General features: G+C 46.1%; 2 protein-coding genes across 7 annotated transcripts in view; one reads left to right on the forward strand and one right to left on the reverse strand.

Annotated features, from left to right (window-relative positions):
- The first annotated feature begins 41 nt into the window (after positions 1 to 41).
- On the forward strand, positions 42 to 2,449 carry RAB24 (RAB24, member RAS oncogene family). Its single transcript, XM_079771827.1, has 8 exons — positions 42 to 472; positions 551 to 619; positions 825 to 903; positions 1,011 to 1,078; positions 1,164 to 1,263; positions 1,468 to 1,518; positions 1,653 to 1,715; positions 1,823 to 2,449. The coding sequence occupies exons 1-8, from the start codon at positions 356 to 358 to the stop codon at positions 1,885 to 1,887; spliced, it is 612 nt and encodes a 203-aa protein (XP_079627953.1). The 5' UTR covers positions 42 to 355; the 3' UTR covers positions 1,888 to 2,449.
- Positions 2,450 to 3,295: 846 nt separating this feature from the next.
- The window catches only part of NSD1 (nuclear receptor binding SET domain protein 1), a 140,065-nt gene continuing 120,840 nt past the window's right edge, over positions 3,296 to 22,520 (reverse strand). For 4 of the 6 annotated variants that reach the window (XM_079771820.1, XM_079771818.1, XM_079771821.1 and 1 more), the window contains 4 exons: positions 21,532 to 21,673; positions 17,056 to 17,162; positions 12,660 to 12,864; positions 3,296 to 9,649 (listed from right to left, as the gene is read on the reverse strand). In XM_079771820.1, the coding sequence (XP_079627946.1) occupies positions 8,016 to 9,649; positions 12,660 to 12,864; positions 17,056 to 17,162; positions 21,532 to 21,673 (2,088 nt within the window). In that variant the 3' untranslated portion in view covers positions 3,296 to 8,015. The remainder of the gene's footprint in view (positions 9,650 to 12,659; positions 12,865 to 17,055; positions 17,163 to 21,531; positions 21,674 to 22,520) is intronic. The other 2 variants (XM_079771822.1, XM_079771823.1) reach the window with 1 other exon arrangement.

Consider the following 22,520-nt stretch of genomic DNA (forward strand, 5'->3'; position numbering starts at 1 on the left):
GCCTGAGCACGTGACCCTCGGTCCCTCCCCTTCTGCCCCACTCCCCCTGCGGGAGCCGCGTCGGTGCGTGCGGACCTGGGCTGGAGCGGCCCCCAAGCTCGGTGGGGAGTCCGTCCGAGGCGGGCGGCGGAGTGCGGCGCCGTTGAGGGCGCTGTCCCACACGCTCCCAGGGCTCTTGGAAGGGTCAGCGCCCGGGCCGAAGAGCGGGGGCAGGCGGGCGCTGCCAGAGCGCGAGCCCGACGTCGTGTCTGGAGCGGTAGTGACTGGGGCTTGGGCGCCGCCTGCCCGGGCGGAGATCCGGGTTCACCTAGCGCGGGGCCCAGGACCCTGACGCGGGTGAGGCGGCCCCGAGAGCATGAGCGGGCAGCGCGTGGACGTCAAGGTGGTTATGCTGGGCAAGGAGTTCGTGGGTAAGACGAGCCTGGTAGAGCGATACGTGCACGACCGCTTCCTGGTGGGGCCCTATCAGAACGTGAGTGCGCCTCGCGGGCCCGGCACGGGTGGGAGGTAGCCCGCACCCGCGATCCTGATCGCTTCCCCCTGGTTGCAGACCATCGGAGCCGCCTTCGTGGCCAAGGTGATGTCTGTCGGAGACCGGACAGTGACTTTGGGTATTTGGGTAAGTCCCTTGGGCAGGTAGTCCTGGGAATATCTATTCTTGAGGCTTAGTCCTGTCTATTCGTGTCTGATTGTGGCCTTATAGAAGCAATTTCTCTTCTCTAGACCCCAGTTTAAAAATGGGGGTCTGGAGGACGTATTAGTTTGCAATCTTGGGGAGAAGCTCAGTAACTCAGGCCAACGATGAGCTTCCCCCTGCCCTTCAGGACACAGCAGGCTCTGAGCGCTACGAGGCTATGAGCCGAATCTACTATCGAGGTGCCAAGGCTGCCATCGTCTGCTATGGTAAGGGAGGTTCTCGTCTGCTCCTCAAACAAGAAGGGGTGGGTGCCAGGCTGGCCTTAGCGACTAGCCCCCGACCTTTGGTTGTTTCCTGCCTGCCCTATACCAAGACCTCACAGACAGCAGCAGCTTTGAGCGGGCAAAGTTCTGGGTGAAGGAACTGCGAAACCTAGAGGAGGTAGGTGGCCAGACCTTACCAGAGAACCAGAGGCTGGGGCTCTGGTGGTCTGTATGGATTACCCTGACCTTGTCTTCTGCTTCAGGGCTGTCAGATCTACCTGTGTGGCACCAAGAGTGACCTGCTGGAGGAGGACAGGCGGCGTCGACGTGTGGACTTCCACGATGTCCAGGACTATGCAGACAGTAGTTGTTTCTCAGTTGTTGGGGCCGGGGGAGGGAAGTGGCTGTTTGGGTGGGTCACAGAAAATAGGGACTGTTTGGCTACCATGGCAAGATCGTCTGGGAAAGCTTTCAGGCTTCCCTGAACCTGTGGGATCCAGAAGACTTCCCCTTTGTCTGTGTCCACCTGATTCTCAGATATGAAGCTGTAGTCGCTTTTCTTTACAGATATCAAAGCTCAGCTCTTTGAAACATCCAGCAAGACAGGCCAGAGTGTGGGTGAGTGCTGTCCTGGGCCTCACCGCAGGAACAGGCAGGGGCTCCAGAGGAAGCAGAGCCTAGAGGGCTGTGTCACTGGGTGATCCCAGGGCTCCTGGCACTGGGCCTTCACTGATCGCCTTTTTTCCTGCCAGACGAGCTCTTCCAGAAAGTGGCAGAGGATTACGTCAGTGTGGCCGCCTTCCAGGTGATGACAGGTGTGTACTTCCCTAGCCTCTCTGGACACTTCCTCTAGGCCCCGTTCACATTTGTTACCGCATCCCCCAACAGAATGGTACTGAGCTGCCACCTCTCTTTTTGACAGAGGACAAGGGCGTGGACCTGGGCCAGAAGGCAAATCCCTACTTCTACAGCTGTTGTCATCACTGAATCACCACTTATTTGGCCTGGGGGAATTAAAGGAATTCCCCAAGGGGCTGGACCTAGTTCTTGTCTGGGCTTGGATGGTCAAACATGTAAGCTACCCCAAGTCCCCATGGCAGCAGAAGTGGCACCTGTCTGTGCTGGCCCATGGAACGTGCAGCATTGGGCTGACTGATGGGTCATCAGGAGGGTAAAGGCGGAGTTGGACTCCAGGCTTCTTCCCTGGACAGCACTGTGTCTGCAGATTACTTAAGTGGCTTCTGATTTGTAAATAAAATCAATGCACTGTGAATCACACTCAGCCCCTTTCTTAGGCCTCATTCTAATATGACTCCTCCCAGCCCTAATTTTCCTTTGGAAACCAAGTTAACTAAAGCCCAGGGTTGCAGCTGAGATAATGGAGAAACAAAAGAGCCTTTTCCTATACTTTAGTATGGTGAGAGGCTAGGATTGGGAAAGTGCAAAACTCAAAATCCTTCTTGGTGCTGAGAAGAGCAAAGCAAGCACTTCAGTGCTGTCCAGAGATCAAAGGATCAAGCACTTCCTCCTCAGACTGACTGGTTCTACCGCACCTGTAACATCATACCTCTGGCGCATCCTCAGCGTCCCATCAGCACCCTACAATGTGGTTTAATGGTAGGAATATCATAGGTTACTGCAACACACAAAATTCTTTTGGGTGGGTATCTAATTCAGATACTTAGAAAAGGGACTTAAAACTCAGCCTGAATTTATCTGTAAAATGAGGCAACCACTGCCCAGTTCAGGACTGTGAAGATCATGAAGGAAACGAAACTTTGACTAAATGCTTATCTTCCCTGAAGGGCTTTTTGCTGAAGGGGCAGGAAGTTCAAGACTAGGTCAGAAGGGGAGGCAGACTCCCAAGGCTGCCTCAAATTTTATTTTTGGACCTTGGAGGACCAGGTATTAACTGTAAGCAGGGCTGACACTTCCAATTCAACTACAAGGAAGTAAATGACAGCCCTTTCCTGTATGGAGGCTTGGCCCCTTTATTTCTGCTTTCCTGCCTTAGACTGGATCCTCTGTAGTGTCTAGCTAGCACCTGCCTCTGAAGAACTAAAAACTTAGCCAAGATGGTCAGACTCACACTCAGGAAGTCATTTGGTTCTACTTCCTTTTTAAAAACCAATTCCTCAAAATACCCTTACTTCATGGGTGATGAAGACTTCCTGTATAGAGATGAAAACACCAGCCACTCCCAAAAGAAAGACATTCTGGCACCTAATGACTGAGAGGAAACCCACACCACTCCCATGAGGTGCTTGGAAAAGTGCTCAGCTCCACTGTGTCCCACCTTTGGCGCTAATGCCGGGGCTGGCTTCTGCTCTCACCCCAAACCCACCCTCCCTCCTGTTGGGCTACATCTCCCCATCAACAACAAAACACAACACAGGGCAAGGGCCATAAGAGTAAAGTTAAACTTTACTTTACAGTAATTTTTTTCTATATACAAAGAATTACAGTACATGTTTATGGGGACTCCTACCACAGGGCTCCCCTCTTTTCCACTAAAAGTTTCACAGCTGACAATCTATGGGGGTGAGGAGCAAAAAAAAAAAAAAAAAAGGTGATGGACCTCAGCTGTTCCCCCCACACCCCTTTTCTTAAAAATATAAAGGTAGATCTCTACTGTCAGCTTCTTTGCCGAGACTTTGAACTCTGCTCTTCCATGAGCTGCTGTGTGCTGCACTCACCCACCTTCTACACTCACCTACATGCACACAGGCAGCACCCACCTCAGACCTGGAGACCACCTGCTCTCTGCCCCTCCTCTGGAAGTCTAAAGCACCACAACCATTCATTTCTGCTCCTACTCCCTGGGCGCTCCTCCTGTCCACAAAGCTTTGCTCAACTTCCAGAGTGTTACACCTGAAGCCCCTCAATAGCCTGATGTTTGGAAAGTCATGGGAAAGCAGCTCTAGAGAAGGAACCACTTAAGAATTTAACATGTGCTGTGTTTTGCTTATGTTGATAGGAAACATTACTTTCCAGGCTGTGGATTTCTAATTAAAACTTTACATTTACTTAAGAAATAATACCTTTAATCTTCATAGGCAATAGAGGTTCCCACGAGAGTGAGAGGTAGAGAGGGGCAGAAGGTAACTGATGGAGACCCCATACCTGGAGCTCTCTACCAACCTATTCTCGGCAGTGTGGACAGAGGCTATGGACAAGGTGACACCAGCCCTGAAAAACTCAATGGCCACCCTCACCTGGACATGGCATCTCTTCCATCTCTGGATTGCGCTGGACCACTCCAGGATTGGGTACAGGCTTCACCGAGGCTCTGCCCTCTCCTCTTAACAGAGCTTCAAAGAACTGTCCTACATAAAATCTTTTCCTCCCAAACAGGAACTTGGGTTTCTCAAGTCACCAGTTCCTCAACCCTTGGCAGTGCTTATTTATACCAGAAAATTAGCACCATCATTACATTTGTGTGTACAAAGCAATTATCTATTCTTATTTCAATTTATACTACAGCAATCTGGCCCTAGGAAGTTCAGCTGAGAGCTAACTGGCCACAGCCAAGTAAAGTCTCATGCGGCTACCTAGTTTAAATGATGTGGAATGTCCAACACATGGAACAGCCTAAACATTATTTAGTAGGAAAGGGATTGTGGTCGCTCCCTTCCTGCCGTGATCTCAGAGGTTACATTGGGCCACTCTGACAAACCCCAATATGACAATATCCCCCAAAAAAGCCTTAGGAGAAAAACGGTTTTGTAGGAGCCGAGGCCAACATCTGTCCATGTTTAGTGCTCCTAATTCCTCCACAGGGGAAGCTGCCTGGACCAGACTTCCTTACTGCCAGTGTTCTCACAGGCGACCTGGGAGTCCAGCTCCAGTGAGTAGATGCTGCCAAACCTGTGAAGAATCACTGATGCACTTCACTCCCTGACTGTGGTGTGGGGTGGAAGATATGAATACAATTATTTTCTTCAATGCCAAAGATGTAGATTTGGTAGTTGTTCAGAAGAGGATCAACATAGTGATTTAAATCACCTCAAACTCAGGAATTTTAGGGAGACGCAGACATTTAAAAACTTGGATGCTTTTGTAGCAATGAGAGCTATTTGCTATCACAATGGGTTGGCTTCAGTAGGAGAAGCAAAGAGGCTTTGAATTTAACAGTTTCCATAATTTTCCCCCTGACTTAACAGGGCTCGGAGAGGTATTTGTTCTCTAGCTACCTATGGAAGCTATGGTTTCCCCCTGGGAAAGGCTTCCTGGGAAAGGGGCTTAGAGGCATATTCTCTTGAGATCCGAATTCCAAGCACTTAGCCAAATACCAAAAATACCATCCTGCATAAAGATCAGGAATGTCTAAGAGAAAAGATTACCTTTTAATTTCCAACTTGCAATCCTTGGAGAAAAGGTCTTAGCATAGGCTCTAACGGAGTCCTCAAGGGTAGTCACTCCCTCTCAGCATCATGCAATAGTCTCCATTCCCAACAGTCCTGATTGTGCTTCTAATTGTACAGTGACTGCTTTCATGATAAGATGTTAATAATCTAAAATGAGATGCTGAGATCAGTGGGCCTCACAGTTGAATTTCTAGGTCCCATTCAAGCTGAGAGTCTTTTCAAATGGCACCCAGGAAAGCCTGGCACTCCATCCATTTAGATAAAGAACTGCCTCCTATCCCCTAAATCAAGCATAGCTCAGTTGTTTTCCCAGGCAGGTCTGGAAGGAAGTATTCAGTGAGTGGTGGAAAATGGAAAGGACCAAAACAAAACCATAAAGTGGTCAATCATGGCCCACCTTTCCCTCACTCCTTCCTGTCCCATGAGACATGTCTAAAGTGTCTGTCAAGAAAATTACCTACCAAAGCCTACTTCAGAAGCTATTGTAGGATCGAACTTCTCCACTTACAAATTTTTACAAAGCCTGCACAACCCCCCACCACACAAAAAAAAATTCACAGTTTATTCCATTAAACAAAGAACTACGGTAATTTAACACACAACATAGTGAAAGGAGATTCTGACAGTGCAGTGTGGATACTTTTTCTGATCGCAACTACAGATGACAGGAGAGAAAAGGGCACAGGACTGGCACCAAGCAAACCCTACTCGTACAACCTAAGAGATTAGGGAAAAAGACCTACTAGCTGCAGTTATATACTTATTATTCTCACACATGATAAATACTTAATATAATGAACTTTAACGTTCTGGGTGGATTTCTTTAAAAATATCTTTTCCATGGTTTAAAATTTTTTAAAAAGAAAATAAGATGCTTTGTTTTCTCTTCCTTTTCAACCAAGAGCTTTTCTTCTCTGATGATGTGGGAAGAGGGACAGGACCAAAATGGAGAACTAGGCAGGTGGAATTTACAGAGGAGATTCCGAGGTCTAAGTGAGATGCAAGGATAGGCTCCTAAACTCGGGGCAGCCCTGCCCAGTCTTGTGCCTCTGCCTGAGTTCAAGTGTCTCAATCCCAGAGACCCACTTTGGGAAATAAAAGCAAATTCTTTTTAATTTTTATATAAAGCGCAAATGCTTCTGTAACTATTATTTCCTCCTTTAGAGTGATTAGAGTAGCCTCACTAGGAACTCAGGAGGAAACTGGGACAAAAAACAGACTCCTGTTGATATAAAAGTCATAACTGAGACAGAATGGCTAGGAGACATTTGGGCCAGATGGCCTGGTTGGCTAAAGCTGCTGGCTAAGTTGGCAAAGCAGATAGGTAAACACGTTTGGTCTAGGGACAAAAGAGACATGGATGAATGGGAAGAAACTGGCCAAACAGCACTTCCTGTTGGCAGTCAGTGAGCTGGGTGAATGGTAGGGCAGGGTAGCACCAACAGATTTCCCAGCCCTTGAGCCCCAGCTCAGGGCAGCAGTAACAGATAATCAGCAGTTATGAGGAGTCAACCCTCAGACTGGACATTTCTCTAAATGCCACATCTTGCCAGTCATAAAGGAAGGGTTATGGTTGCCTTTAAATTTGAGTCAGTAGGCAAGTCCTCTCAACACAGAGCACAATTCTCAGGGGAGGGTGGTAAAATCCACTAGTGAAGAAGAGGACTCCCTCCATTGAGGCAGGAGAGCAAAGGATCAGAAGGGAAGTAATTTTCTGTCAGGATCTGGCACCCTCCCTGAGCTGGTGGTGGATCTAGCTCAGAGCTTGCTAGAGATTCCTAGGTCCACTGCCCAAGACTCTGAAATCTGAAAGCACCTGAGTGTGTGGGGGATGGGCATAGGGTGGGTTGATGTAAAAGGAGGAAAATAGGTAAAAAAGAGAGATAAGCTTGCCAATTGCCTTCTTACACTGTGGGAAAGCTACGTCATTGTAGAGCCCAGCTTCCCCACAACCAGCTATTCCACCAAGTATAGATCTTCAGACTCTGCGCAACCCAGACAGAAGCAGTGGTGGTGGCTGCCCAGCCAACAATCCCACTTGGCCTCTGCAGCCCCACCCTGCCTATAGACATCTGCATGAGCATACATGCATGCACATGCACACATGCACACCTAGCCCGAAGAAACTTACTCAATACAATCATTTCTGGGACCACGCCCCAGGGCCCCTCAGAACTTCATGTTATTTCCTGGCCAAAGGTTCTTAAAAACAGCCTAGAAACCCAGGCAGGCATGTTAGGTGCATAAGAATCAGGTCTTATTTATCTCTGTATCTCCTATCAGTGACCAGCACCTGGCCTAGCACACATGAATGCTCAAGAAATCGCCACTGGTTTGAATGGGTATCAGTTCCTCCCAAGGGTTCATCAGGTGCCCTCAGTGGGGCTCTGTAGGCATAGAGAAATAGCATCGAAAGCCCCTCTACCTTCCAACCTGACCAGCGGAATTGAATCCCATGTTTGACTCCAGAGTGGACTTTTTATTTCAAGTTGACCATGTGTAAAGGATGAGGGAAAGAGACCCAAGTCTGTCTGTCTCCTTGGCTGAGGCCCACTTGGATTTCCATACATGTATCACATAACCATAAGCCCCCACTGGCTAATGTCACAAGAGTTCTGAGTGTTGGGATATAAAGAAAGAATAACAGTGAAAAGGTAGTGGGGTCTGTTTTATAAGGGAGGAGAATAATATTTCCCTCCCCCAAAAACCCTGGGGGTAGCTGGGCTGGTCATCTGACATTTACTGGTATTATTTCTGTTCTGACTCTGCATACTTGTGACTGGAAGGCGCCTGGTTAAGAGTTGGAAATGTGTTTTGCTCTGGTTTAGGGTCTTGCCCTCTTCCAAGAGACCAGCAAGTCTGTGCCAATGTCTGTGTGCTCCCAGAGGACCAGCAAGACGGCGCCAGTGTGTGTCCAGCCAACATGGGCCAGAGCCCTGGCCCTGGTGAGGTCTTTCCTAGGGCCCAGGGACTCTGCTCTGTGGTTGCCAACTTCTTCTCTTCAGTGGAGAGGGAGGATGGGGCCTTCCCAAGAGGCCTGAAGGACTGCCCACTCTTGGCACCAAGTCCAGGTACTTGATGGCCTCCAGCCATCTGCTTCACCTGCTTCACCAGGCCCAGTGCTTGGCTGGGAGGCCCTGGGATCTGCTCAGCTCCTGCAGGTGCTCTTCCTGCAGCCTGAGTTGCTGGCTCATATAAAAAAGCCTTGGCAGGGGACGGAGAAAGAAGTCTGGCTTGGGTGAGTGATTTAACAGCTTGCCAGGGGTGCTCCAAGGGGGCCACGGCTTTTCCAGGAGGCTGAAGGACAGGATCTGACACACTGCCTCTCTCCACAACTCGAGACATCTGCCCCAGACCTTTGCTGGCAAGCCATGAGCTGGACTCCAACACTGGCATCTTCTCATCAGCTTGTGGTGTGGCCTCATGAGGAGAAGCTGCCCGTTCTTTCTGGCGAGAAGTTAGGTCTATGAGATCCATCACCAAAGCAGCTCTGTTTTTTGACTGAGTATTCTGGTCCACGGGCCTCAGTGCTTTTTCTTTGGCTACCAGTGTCTGGACCACAGCTGATAGCACTTTGTCAGGAGGTGGGAATCTCGGGGTCAAAGAAGCGTGGGATTTGTCTGGAGACCTGTCGGAAGTCTGGGGTTTGGGGCTGCTGGTGACTAGCAGTCTGTCTGATGGTGGAAGTCTCAGGACAGTAGGGACTGGGGTTTTCTCCAGCGACTGGGGCCTTGGGCTGGCAGCACCTATGGATTTATCCAGCCTTGGGTCAGCTGTCCCTAGAGGTCTTTCCAGTGGTTGGGACCTGACTGAGGGTGAAGAGCTTGGGCCGGTCACTGGAGAGGGTTTGTCAGATAGTTGGGTTCTTGGTCCTCCCACTGTAGATGGCCTGTCCAATGACTTCTGGCTGAATACCAAGGACTGGGGTTTGGTCCCTGACCCAGCAAGGGCCCTGACCTTTTCTACAGGCGGGGGCCTGGAGTCAGTTCTGTCAGGAGGTCTTTCAGGCGGCGGTGGCCTCTGACAAGTCCCTGCCAGAGGTTTTTTGGACAGTGACAACGTCTGGTTAGCTTCAGCAGGTGGCTTGTCCAACATCTTGGGCCCCTGAGCAGCTACTCCTGATGATTGTTGCTCTGCCAGGTGAGTGCTTGGGCCTGGAGTCAGTGGTACCGGGGGAGGCACATACTCACGGATCTCCCCAGGTTCCAAAGGGTTGGGCCCACAGGGGTCATGCTCAGTACAAGACAGACGTCCATCCAGTTTGGAGATGAAGAGCATCCCTTCCCGATGCTGCTTGCAAAAGGAGCTAGGACACATCTCACAGAAGGAGGCTGCTTCCTTCCCACAGATGTCACACTGATGCCAAGGACACTCCCATTTTCCTGAAACACAGATGTGAAACAAGAGCTTAGGAAAACAAGAGATGGGCCATGGCTCTGGAACCAGGTCAAAGGAGTGATTTTAAACTGCCCTGTTCTGCAGATAGCTCATGCTTCCCCAGCCCCAGGATCTCAGCTTCCTCTTCTGCACAACCGCATATAAAAATAACTGCCAGTATCAAGTAGCAACTAAGCATCAACTAAATATACAGGCAGGAGTAATTCCTTATTTCTATTTCTATTATTTCTATTCCTAGCAAGGAATAAGACCCCCAAAGCTCCCCTTACATCAAGCATGTCAAACCTGTGGCCCACAGGCCACATGCGGTCCACAACAAATATTTTTGCGGCCCAACCAATATAATAGTATGTTAAGAAACGTTTTAATAAAAATTTCGTAACTTAATTTTTACAATATCCTGTTATACATAATTACTAATAACGAATGACAATGTTCGCTAACAACTGATTACTACAATTGTGTTCCCTTATGCACCTTACGCTCAAGCGCACCATTTCTCTCCACTAATACTAGCAGCGAATATTTTAGTAGCCGATTGCTACATCAATAGTCTTGTACTGACTTGTTGGGTGTGCGCAATAGGATATATTTCGCTTTTGGAGAACAAGAAAAATAGGTTTATTTGTGTTACACTTATTAATTTGTGCAGCTATTCAGTGTCTGGTAAGTTAATGCTCAAGAAAAATTTTTTATTAAAACGTTCTATTATTTTATGTTAATGATTACTCATTTATTTCAGCCCTTTGTATTCAGCATGTCTCTATCGAAATAAACCTACGTTTCTATGAAAATTGAAACTTTTTTTTTTTTTTTGCGGCCCACATAAACTTAAACCTTGTTTATTTGGCCCGTGTTAGCCTTTGAGTTTGACATGCTTGTATAAGATAAAATATGAGGATATTACTTTCATATTTTGCAAACTCCTTTTGTCCTTTAAATATTCAACTCTAGCACAACTGGCATGGCTCAGTAATTGAGTGTCAACCTATGAACCAGGAGGTCAAGGTTCGATTCCCAGTCAGGGTACATGCTGGGGTTGTGGGCTCACTCCCCAGTGAGCGGTGTGCAGGAGGCAGCAAATCAATGATTTTCTCTCATCATTGATGTTTCTATCTCTCTCTCCCTTCCTCTCTGAAGTCAATAAAAATATATTTTAAAATAAATAAACATTCAACTCTAAGGGGGACATTTCAGCTATTTAAACTCCTGCTTATTTGGTTATTAGTAGGAAGTGGGAGCAGATATATAAATGTGAAAAAAAAAAGGAAGCAGATTTACCTTTGCTCAATTTTAAGTCTTGAAATTAGCACAAACTTTATCTGTGTTGTCTACGCAGAATCAGTGGAAAACACCCAAAGCTAACCTTAGGTGTATTTGTCTCCACTTTATGACAGCTGAGAGTCTTTGTCATGGACAGTGTTTCTTCTCCAGCTCCTTCCAATAAACTATGCTGGCTAGACTTTGCTCCTGGCTCATAGGCCAGATCAGTTCTATCACAGCCTGTGCCAGCCCTGGCCATGAGTAACTGATTCTGAAACAATTTCCCATTTCCACTTCCTGGAAGTGTTAGGTCAATGTTATGGCCTGCCCCCACACTATCTCATTTTCTATTATTTCATTATCCTAGCAACCACATATTGAAGGACAAACTCCTCTCCCTCCCTCCCCATAGTTGTTCTCTTTCTGCAATTCCAGGAAACAGGCCACTAATGATGTATAATCCCCTCACCTAGAATGGCTTCCCACTGGTTTCTTATCTTTGTAATTTAAAATAGATGGCAGGTCCAAACCCCTAAAATCCGCTAATTCCAAATCACCACCCAAAGATTAGTGACTTCTCCAACCACAAATTTCCAGGTACCACATCTGACTAAGCAGTTTTCTCATCTAACTGACACATCTGCATCTCCTTCAGAGGGAAGTGTGCTAACGAGGTCTAAAAGGGTATCAGTCCACACCTTACTGACTAGAATGATCTAAAGTTCCACTCTGTCTCAACTGCTCTTTCTTTAGAAAGGGAATGTGTTTTAGTAAACTTGAGGTCAGATATGGAGAGCGGCTGCAGCGTTTGGACAGGTTCAAGACTCAGACTGACGAAAGGGCACGGTCCTCTTATGGCAATGCCACATATAAGTCCCAGCTTGGAGGGCAAAGCCCTCCCAAGCACAATTATAGCCAAAGGCTATGGTTGTAAGCTTAACCTTATAATCCGACCCTGTAGTCCTATGTAGCTGAGGGATGTGGGCTACGGGCGGTGCAGCAAGTGCTGCCAAAATAAAGTTTGATAGAGTTCAGAGAATTGCAACAATAGGAAAGAAGTAGACTTGAAACTCACAAGAACATTGTAAACATCTTGACCACTCCCTTGTTTTGCTTTGTGTGATCTGACTATAAAATAAAGATTCGGCTTATAGGCTGTGTCACTGTGTCCTCATCCAAGCAGAGTGATCCACCTGGCCCCAACTATATTCTCTTGTCTGTTTTCTTTAACACATTAAGCGCCCAGCCTGTTTTGTCTTCCGGACAGAAAGTATAGTGTCAGTCACCGGTGACTGGGCGCTTAACATGTTAATCCTTACTGCCCCTCCTCTGGTTCACCACTGGCAGTGCTGGACGCGGTTCAGTTAGAAAACCTGGCTTTCAATCCAGCTCCTACCATCTATATGTTCTAATGAGACAAATCATCTCACCAAATTTGATTCTGAGTTTCCTTATCTACATCATGGGAAGGTGAAAAGGTCTCATCTTTATGGGTTGTTAGGAGGATAAAATAACATAACAGAAACATAAAACAAAATACTTGATATATAGCAAGTGAATTTCTCTTCCCTTCTCTATAAAAATAGGGTTCTAAGCCTTTGTTATTTACTCCAGGAGTAAGAACATGGACCCAAATCCCCTCAATACTATGCATGGGATGCATGGGAAGACCAGAGGGCTTTGAGAATTCTGGCTGAGAACAAGGAACACTTAACAGATTTTGGCACCAACCTGCTGGTCGCTTGGTTAGATTGAGACAGTCTGCATGGTAAACTTTTGGGCAGCCCGGCTTCTTACAGGAGACAAGCTGACCAGCATCCCCACAGCTGAAACACTCATCCTCTCGCTCCTTTGTGATTTCACCCTGGCTCCTGCGCTTCCCCTGTTGCTTCTTCTTGAATTTCTTTGACTTTTCTTCTGTGGCAATGGGTTGATTCTAGAGGTCAGATATTGAGCAGTCAGCATTCTGTCAACACATTAGTTGTATGATCTTGACCAGGTTAACTATTCTCTTTGAGTCTCAGTCTCTCCTCTGGGAAGAGACAGTCCTTATTGACTGTTGTAAAGGTAAGAGAAAATGCAGAAAAGGCACCTAACCCATCACAGTGTTATAGTAAGGTACCCAATAAGTGGTTGTATTAATTAACTTTTGTATCAACTACCCCTGCTACCTGAATGAAATTAAAGAGATATGTTCTTTTTGTTGACACATGGGCTGATGTTAAAGGTCACCCCTTTCATAAGTTTTATTTTTACATTAATTTCATAACTAAGGAAGACTTCTTTGTGTGTTTGTGTGTGCATACACATTTCTTAGTTTATTCAACAAACCTTCACTGAGCACTTAGTATGAGCCATGTGCTTGGAAGACACAAAAAATCTAGTTCATGGTCCTTGGCCTCAACAAGATATGCATTTTTATCTAAATCAAATTATGTCTACCACTTAAGACAGATCCTAGCACAGCAGGTCTCCTCTGTGCTCCCATTCTTGGTCACCAAACCCAGTGGTTTTCATAAGCTTCTGCTCTTGAAATTCTCTTATTAATGATTCATGTGTGAAATGCTACCTAGACCTTAAGGATACAGAAACTAAAATTCCCAGTGCATGTAACATCATTAAATTCGGGTTAAACTCAGTTATATTTTAATTTATAGGTAAAAAGTCAACTGGGCATCTGAAGGAATAAGACCATTTAACCCAACCAACTAAACAAAATCCAACATAATATAAAAATAATTTTCCTTACTTAATAAAATAATTACTGGATACTCTTCATCTTCATGTGTAACTGCTCAAACGGATTATTCTCTTTAGTTATGGGTTTCTATACTAATTTGAATTTTTCAGTTCTTAACATTGACTTCATAATCAAAAAACCATAATGGAAATATCCAACTAGAGTCACTGTGTAATCTACTATGCATTAAAATTAAACATAAATTTTTAGTGTGCTATTACTTATGAGAGAGATATCTAGAAGTATCCAGATGTTCAACTATTATGGTCCACCCATTATATAAAAAATTTAACAGTCACTAACAATAATGATTGTGAAGACTATGGAACAGCAAGGAGAGTTTTTTAGAATATTTAAGAAAAGTAGGATGCAGACTTATAGACAATTCTTAGCAGTTATAGAATTATAATTCAGTTAAACAGCACATAAAAAATACTAGGAACTCACAACAAAGTTTATACTTTGTTACAATGATAAAATTAAGGATCCTATGTTTATTGACAGTATTATATAATACTAGAGACCCGGTGCACAAATTTGTGCACTGTGAGGTCCCTCAGCCTGGCCGGTGATTGAGGCCTATTGGGAGGTTGGCCGGCCGGCCCCCCCATGAGGGCCGATCAGCACTGGTCTGGGGGAGGGGCCACAGGAGGTTGGTGGTGGGAGAGCACTGACCACCAGGGGGCAGCTCCTGCGTTGAGCGTCTGCCCCCTGGTGGTTAGTGCGCATCATAGTGACTAGCTGACCACTCGTTCTGGTCGTTCAGTTGTAATGGTCACTTAGGCTTTTATATATATAGACTAGAGGCCCGGTGCACGAAATTTGTGCATGGAGGGGGGTTGTCCCTCAGCCCAGCCTGTACCCTCTCCAATATGGGTCCCCTCGAGGGATGTCCGACTGCCCGTTTAGGCCCGATCCCGGTGGGCAGTCGGATCCCTAAACAGGCAGTCGGACATCCCTCTCACAATCCAGGACTGCTGGCTCCCAACTGCTTGCCTGCCTGCCTTCCTGATTGCCCCTAACCGCTTTGCTGCCAGCCTGTTTGCCCCCAACTTCCCTCCTCTGCCGGCCCGGTCACCCCTAACTGCCCTCTCCTGCAGGGTTGATCACCTCCAACTGCCCTCCCTTGCAGGCTTGGTCCCTCTCAACTGCCCTCCCTTGTAGGCCGGGTACCTCCCAACTGCCCTCTCCTGCTGGCCATCTTGTGGTGGCCATCTTGTGTCCACATGGGGACAGCTATATTGTGTGTTGCAGTGATGATCAATCTGCACATTACTCTTTTATTAGATAGGATAGAGGCCTGGTGCATGGGTGAGGGCCAGCTGGTTTGCCCTGAAGGGCGTCCCGGATCAGGTGGGGGTTCCCTTGGGGTGTGGGGCGGCCTGAGCGAGGGGCCTGTGGTGGTTTGCAGGCTGGCCACGCCCCCTGGCAACCCAAGCAGAGGCCCTGGTATCTGGAATTTATTTTCCTTCTACAATTGAAACTTTGTAGCCTGGAGCAGAGCCAAGCCTGGGGCTCCCTCCGAGGCAGGCAGCCATTTCTGTTGGGGTTATAATTGAAACTTTGTTGCCTAAAGCGGGTGGGCCCGGCCAGGGTGTGCGGAAAGCTTTGCTTCCCCTGTTGCCGGGGGCAACCCTGGCCTGTTCTCTCAAGCTCCATTCTGCCGCCATTTGTTTGAATTTGTTTACCTTCTATAATTGAAACTTTGTAGCTTGAGTGGAGGCTTAGGCCTGGCAAGAGCAGGCGGAAAGCTTGGCTTCCTCTGTTACCTAGGAAACCTTGCTCTCTGTGGCTGTAGCCATCTTGGTTTGGGTTAATTTACATACTCGCTCTGATTGGATGGTGGGCATGGCTTGTGGACATGGCTTGGGGTGTGTTGGAGGTATGGTCAATTTGCATATTTGTCTATTATTAGATAGGATAAGTAGCTTATTAGGAAATATGAGTAAGATCAGCTGAGACCAATAAAAATGTGGGAAATAACCCACTTTAAGATTTCTATTTACAGGCCTCTTAGCTAAAAAGGTATCCCCAGTTAGAAGTCAGATTGTTTAAAACACTCCAACAATACTCAAAGATGCTCTGTGTCACCAAACTGATCATCAAAATGCTTACTTAGCAAATTGCCAGTGACCACGACAACTATTCTCTGTCATTATTTCAGAGAGACATACTATCTAATAAAAGAGTAATATGCAAATTGACTGTACCTCTGCTATACCAACAAGCCACGCCCACCAGCCAATCAGGAGAGAGTATGCAAATTAACCCAACCAAGATGGCTGCAGCCACAGAGAGAGCAGGAGGCTTGGGTTTCCCCGGCAATGGAGGAAGCCAAGCTTTCCACCTGCCCTGGCCTGCCTTGGCCTCTGCTTAAGGCTACAAAGTTTCAATTATAGAAGATAAATAAATCCCAACAAAAATGGCTGTGGCCACAGAGCAAGTAGGAGGCTTGGCTCCACTGAAGGCTACAAAGTTTCAATTATAGAAGATAAATAAATCCCAGATACCAGGGCCTCTGCTTGGGTCGCTGGGGGGCATGGCCAGCCTGCAAACCACCACAGGCCCCTCGCCCAGGCTGCCCCACGCCCCAAGGGAACCCCCACCCTGATCCGGTATACCCTTCAGGGCAAACCAGCTGGCCCCCACCCGTGCACCAGGCCTCTATCCTATCTAATAAAAGAATAATAAGCAAATTGACCATCACTCCAACACACAAGATGGCTGCCCCCGTGTGGTCAAAGATGACTGCCCCCTTGTGAACACAAGATGGCTGCCAAAAGATGGCCAGCAGGGAAGGGCAGTTGGGAGGGACCAGTCCTGCAAGGGAGGGCAGTTGGGGGCGATCAAGCCTGCAGGGGAGGGCAGTTATGGGTGACCAGGCCGGCAGAGGAGGGAAGTTGGGGGCGACCGGGCCTATGAGGAAGGGCAGTTGGGGGGGATCCAGGCCTGCAGGGGAGAGCAGCTAGGGGTGACCAGGCTGGCAGAGGAGGGAAGTTGGGGGCAAACAGGTTGGCAGGGGAGCAGTTAGGCATCAATCAGGCTGGCAGGGGAGTGGTTAGGGGGTAATCAGGTTGACAGGTAGAAGCGGTTAGGGGCAATCAGGAAGGCAGGCAGGCGAGCAGTTGGGAGCCAGCAGTCCTGGATTGTGAGAGGGATGTACGACTGCCGTTTAGGCCCAATCCTACCGGGATCGGGCCTAAACAGGCAGTAGGACATCCCTCGAGGGGTCCCAGATTGGAGGGTGCAGGCTGGGCTGAGGGACACACACCCCCGTGCATGAATTTCGTGCACCGGGCCTCTAGTCTTAAAATAAAGACTCAGCCCTGCCCTGGATAGGGTGGGAGGACCACACAACTATTCCCGATTCAAATGTTTAGAAGGTACCTTTGGCCTTACACCCAAAAAGCCGCTGCAGTTTGGGGCTCCACATTTGCAAACAGTCTTTCCATTCCCAAGACATTCTAGGTTGTAGTTGAAGGTAAGTTCAGTGCCTGCATAAGAGACAATGAAAAGATTAATATCTATGGTATTATTTTATTTTATTTTTTAAAATATATTTTATTGATTTTCCACAGAGAGGAAGGGAGAGGGATAGAGAGTTAGAAACATTGATGAGAGAAAAACATCAGCTGCCTCCTGCACACCCCCCACTGGGAATGTGCCTGCAACCAAGGTACATGCCCTTGACCGGAATCGAACCTGGGACCCTTGAGTCCGCAGGCCGACGCTCTATCCACTGAGCCAAACCGGTTTAGGCTCTATGGTATTATTTACATTATTTCTGCATTAATAACAAAAAGTATGTTGACTTCTAAGAGAAATTATTAATTTTTGAAAGAATAAAAAATCAGCCCAGCTGCCATGGCTCAGTAGTTGAGTGTCGACCTATGAACCAAGACATCATGGTTTGATTCCCAGTCAGGCACATGCCCGGGTTGCGGGCTCAATCCCCAGTGGGGATGTGTGCAGCTGATCAATGATTCTCTCTCATCATTGATGTTTCTATCTCTCTCTCCCTCTCCTTTCCTCTCTGAAATCAATAAAAATACATTAAAAATTAACTACAAATCCCACTATATTAATAAAACATTAAATTCTAATCCTGTAACATCATTAATCATCTAATACAACTTAATAAGAGAAAAACTTAAATGGCTTAACAAGTAATATTTAAACTAACTTTTACTACAGAAGTGTTAATATCCCAAGTTGGTTTTTTAAATTTATTTTCTAACCATTCAGATCCAAAATACTGGTATAATAATTCATTACCAAAACCAAACAACTTACAGTGATGTGCCAGGCATTGGGAATGCAGGTATGAAGAAAACCTGTTTCTGCCAAGGTGAGCACCTGGCAGCACTCAAGGGAGAGACATCTCAGTATAGAATAATACGAGAGAACTCTAGACCATAGACGTAAAGTCCTGGCTTTACACCCCACTTACACTATGATCTGAGTGATTTGAGCCCTGAGTATATCCATTAAATGGAGAAATAGCAACCTCACACAGGCTTGTTGAGAGAATATGACATAATACCATAGCAATAATTTGTAAACTTTTAAAAAGAGATGTACAAATAGATTTTAAGGTAGGAAAAGTCTCCTTTCTATTGTGCATGTCATCAAAACCAAGAAAGCAAATAAAACACACTCAAACTCAAAACACATTAGTAAAGGCCTAACAAATAAATACAAGAATTTTATATACGTACTAGTAGCCCATTTGCACGAAGATTCGTGCAATAGACCTTCATTCACCTGGCTGCCTGCACCAGTTTTCTGCCGGCACCGGGGACCCAGGCCTTGGCTGTGGCCACCGCCTTCTGCCTTCTTTCAGGGTTGGGGCTTGGCCCTGGGCGGTGGCCTTTGGCTCGGCCGCACCCAACATCCCTGCTAAGGATCGCAGGAGCCGACCCCCAGTCGGTTTCCTTCGATCCGTGCAGGCTCCGCCACACCCCAACGTCCCTGCAACGGTTTCCTGGTGGGCGTGGTTGGTGGGCATGGCTTGGTTGGTGGGCGTGGCTTGGGCGTAGCGAAGGTGCGGTCAATTTGCATATTTGTCTATTATAAGGTAAGATACCAAGAGGTTGTCTCTGGGCAGGGGTAATGGCTTAGATGACAGTCATTCAGTCAAAATTGTCAAATCCTATCAGTGAGACTAATCAATACAATTTTCCACCTAATATTAGAAATAGACTATTTATTTGGTCAAGCACATTTTTAAGCAGCTAGCTTATATTTAGGGGTACAAAATGGTCTGAATACTAAAACCACTCATGGCCTGATGAAAGGCTTACAATGCAAGGAACCTGCAGGAACTGAGATTGACCAGGGTAACAGCAGAGTCATGTTTCCCCTCTCACACCCACTGTGAATTTACTGGACTGAATAACGGATAATTCTATCACACTATTCTTATTAAACAATTTAAAAGTATATGACTCAATTTTCGTAAATTTTATGTGCTTATAATGCAACTCAATGCTATACATAAGTATAAGATAGCAGGATACCTGAAATAATCTGCTGCTCATTCAGCATCCACTATGTAAACATCTATACTAATAAAAGCCTCGGGAGTGATCAGGCCAGCAGGGGAGGGTATTTGGGGGCAATCGGGCCCGCAGAGGAGCAGTTAGGTGTCAATCAGGCCAGAAAGGGAGCAGTTAGGAGCCAGCGGTCCCGGATTGTGAAAGGGATGTCCAACTACAGGTTTAGGCCCGATTCCACAGGGATCGGGCCTAAACCTGCACTGCAGTTGGACATCCCCCGAGGGGTCCCATATTGGAGAGGGTGCAGGCTGGGTTGAGGGACACCCTCCCCAGTGCATGAATTTCATGCACCGGGCTTCTAGTAAGTACATAAGGGGATAAATCAGAATGTATCAGTGCACATAAAGGAAAGACTTCATAACATTCTAGAAGAGTCCAACATACAATAATCCTTGAGAGGTCTGAACTCATTGGGGATGGCGAAGGGAATATATATGTAGGAGGCAGAAAATAACAGGTATGTGAAGAGCTCAGGAAGTTGGATGAGTAAGGAGAAGAGTAGGCTGAAAAGTTCTGATTCCATTTGCCAAGGCTGCAGTTCCTACAGGCACTCTGCATGGCACTCAGCACATTCTGTCTCATTTTCCCACCACACCCATATAGACTGGAAGTCAAGTGAGGACAAGAAGGTCTATGAATTGCCCCCATGCTACCTGAGCTGATACAGAAAAGAGAAGAGAAAATTTGTAGCTAGATACGGCAGAGGAAACCATCCCCATGGAGACTAAAGTTCTGAGAACAAATGTACTAGAGAAAGCAGTCAGGACAGATATAAGAACTAAAGTCATATAACCGAGTAACATCTGAGTAATTAATACAGAGGAACCATACTCATCCTCCCCCATCCTGGGGTGGATAGAGAGAAAAATGAAGAAAAGAATGAGAGAGGAGTGAAACCTAAGAATCCAAGTAACATAGGTATGATACCACATACTTTATAGCACTTTTGCAAAGATTAGGTAACATGCTTGGAACAGTGTCTGGCATCTGATAAATGGTAGCTGTTATTGTATTCACTTTATAATTCCTGTTACAAAGTAGCAATTTATCCAATTTATTCTGAAGCCATCTATTCAAAAAACTTGATACAAGTCATAATTTTTAAAAGCAGCATCACAGAGTAGAGCACAGTGCACAGTGACAATCAAGCTTTGTTACCTTCCTCAGTTAATACTTTAGTGGTGCAACACAGGAGAAAAGAACTAGTGGCTGAATTTTTGAAATATGAAAATTGTCAGAACCTTTAAAATTCTGAAAAGTCAAAACAACTCCTAGGCAGTATATTTAAGTTATAGAGAAAAGGATATATATATATATTTTTTGCAGGGGGCGGTGTCTGTGAAAGGGGTGGTAAGAAAGGAGCCATGGATTGCTGATGCTTTTCTAAGGCAGACCAATCTATAATAACTAGAGGCCCGATGCACAAAGATTCATGCAAGAATGGGCCTTCCTTCCCCTGGCTGCTGGCCCCACCTTAGCTCTGGACCGGAGCGCCTTTCTGCCTTTGCTCCAGCCTGGAGCCGCCTTTCTGCCTTCTCATGCTGCCCAGCGGCCGCTTGGCGCCTGTGCATGCAAATTAACCTGCCATCTTTGTTGGGTTAATTTGCATACTCACTCCTGATTGGCTGGTAGGTGGTGCGAAGGTACGGTCAATTTGCATCTTTCTCTTTTATTAGTGTAGTTAAAAGCAGAATATGTTAATTAGACCAGATGACCTGGATGAAGCCGGGGCTGCGAGAGAAGCCCAGGTCCTGGGTGCCTGCCAGTGGCCAGAGGGAAGCCCAGGTTTTCATATAAAAGGTCTGGAAATTTATTCCTTTAAAATCATCCATACACAAAGCTTGAAGACACTATGTAAAATGAAATGAGTCAGTCACAAAAAAAGAACAAATCCTATATAATTCCCCTTATATGAGGTTCTTAGAACAGTCAAATCCAAAGAGACAGAAAGTGGAATTGGTGGTTGCCAGGGGCTGGGGGAGGGGACAATGGGGAGTTAGTGTTTAATGGGTACAGAGTTTCGCTTGGAGAAGATGATGAGTTATGAAGATGGATGGTGGTGATGGTTGTACATGTCAATGGATTTAATGCCACTTAAAAATGATAAATTTTATGTTATGTATATTTTATCACAACCCCACCACCACCAACAAAAAAAATCCATGCCAAGTACCACCTGGCAAGTCTTTTACATATATCCTCAGGAGTTTGCAAACCTCATTTTAGATCATAGGACATATGGGATTTTAAGGTGTTAAAATCTGAAATTCCGTGCTTAGCTCCATAATTCTTAGGTGATTCTTACCTGCTTTAATGTCACTCAGGGCAAAAAGGCCAACACGGGTATCTCCATTCACAGACCATTTCTGTGTTTCACAGTTGGGCTGGCAGCAGTGATTCATGAACCGAGCATAGTTTCCTTTGGGACCAGCATCAATGATCCGATCCTAGAATTCCAACGGATACTGCTCATCACTTTCTGAGAATTTTAACATACTAGAGGTTCCTATGCATAGTTTGAGTCTCCCAGAAGAGTGATTCTTTTTTTTAAAAAAAATACATATATTTTTATTGATTTCAGACAGGAAGGGAGAGGGAGAGGGAAATAGAAACATCAATGATGAGAGAGAATCGATGATTAGCTGTCTCCTGCACGCCCCCTACTGGGGATCAATCCCACAACCTAGGCATGTGCCCTTGACTGGAATCCAACCTGGGACCCTTCAGTTCGCAGGCTGATGCTCTATCCACTAAGTGAAACCGGCTAGGGCAGCACTGCATTCCTTTTTATGGCTGAATAATATTCCATTGTATGGATAGACCACACTGTTTTGTCTTCTTTTTCATTTTTAGTCTTTTGAGCACACTGTTTATCAGTTGATGCCCATCAGTTCATGGATATTTGGGTTGCTCCCATTTTGGGACTATCATGGACAATGTTGCTATGAATGAACATACATGTACAAATTTTTGTGAGGACATGTGTTTCATTTCTCTTAGATATATATGTAGGAGTAGAACTGCTGGGTTATATGTGAACTTTTTGATAAACTTTTTGAGGAATGTTACCAAAGTGACTGCAGCATTTTATATTCCCACCAGCAATGTCTGAGAATTTCAATTTCTCCACATATCCACCAATATATTATTATTTGCCTTTATTCATATGTTTTTATTAATTTTTAGGGAGAGAAAAAGGATGAGGGATAGAGAGATAGAAACATAGATGAGAAACATCATCCAACAGCTGTCTCCTGCATGCCCCCTACTGGGGATTGAGCCAGAAACTGGTGC

The sequence above is a fragment of the Cnephaeus nilssonii genome (genome assembly GCF_951640355.1).
Source record: "Cnephaeus nilssonii genome assembly, chromosome: 5".
Lineage (NCBI taxonomy): Eukaryota > Metazoa > Chordata > Mammalia > Chiroptera > Vespertilionidae > Cnephaeus > Cnephaeus nilssonii.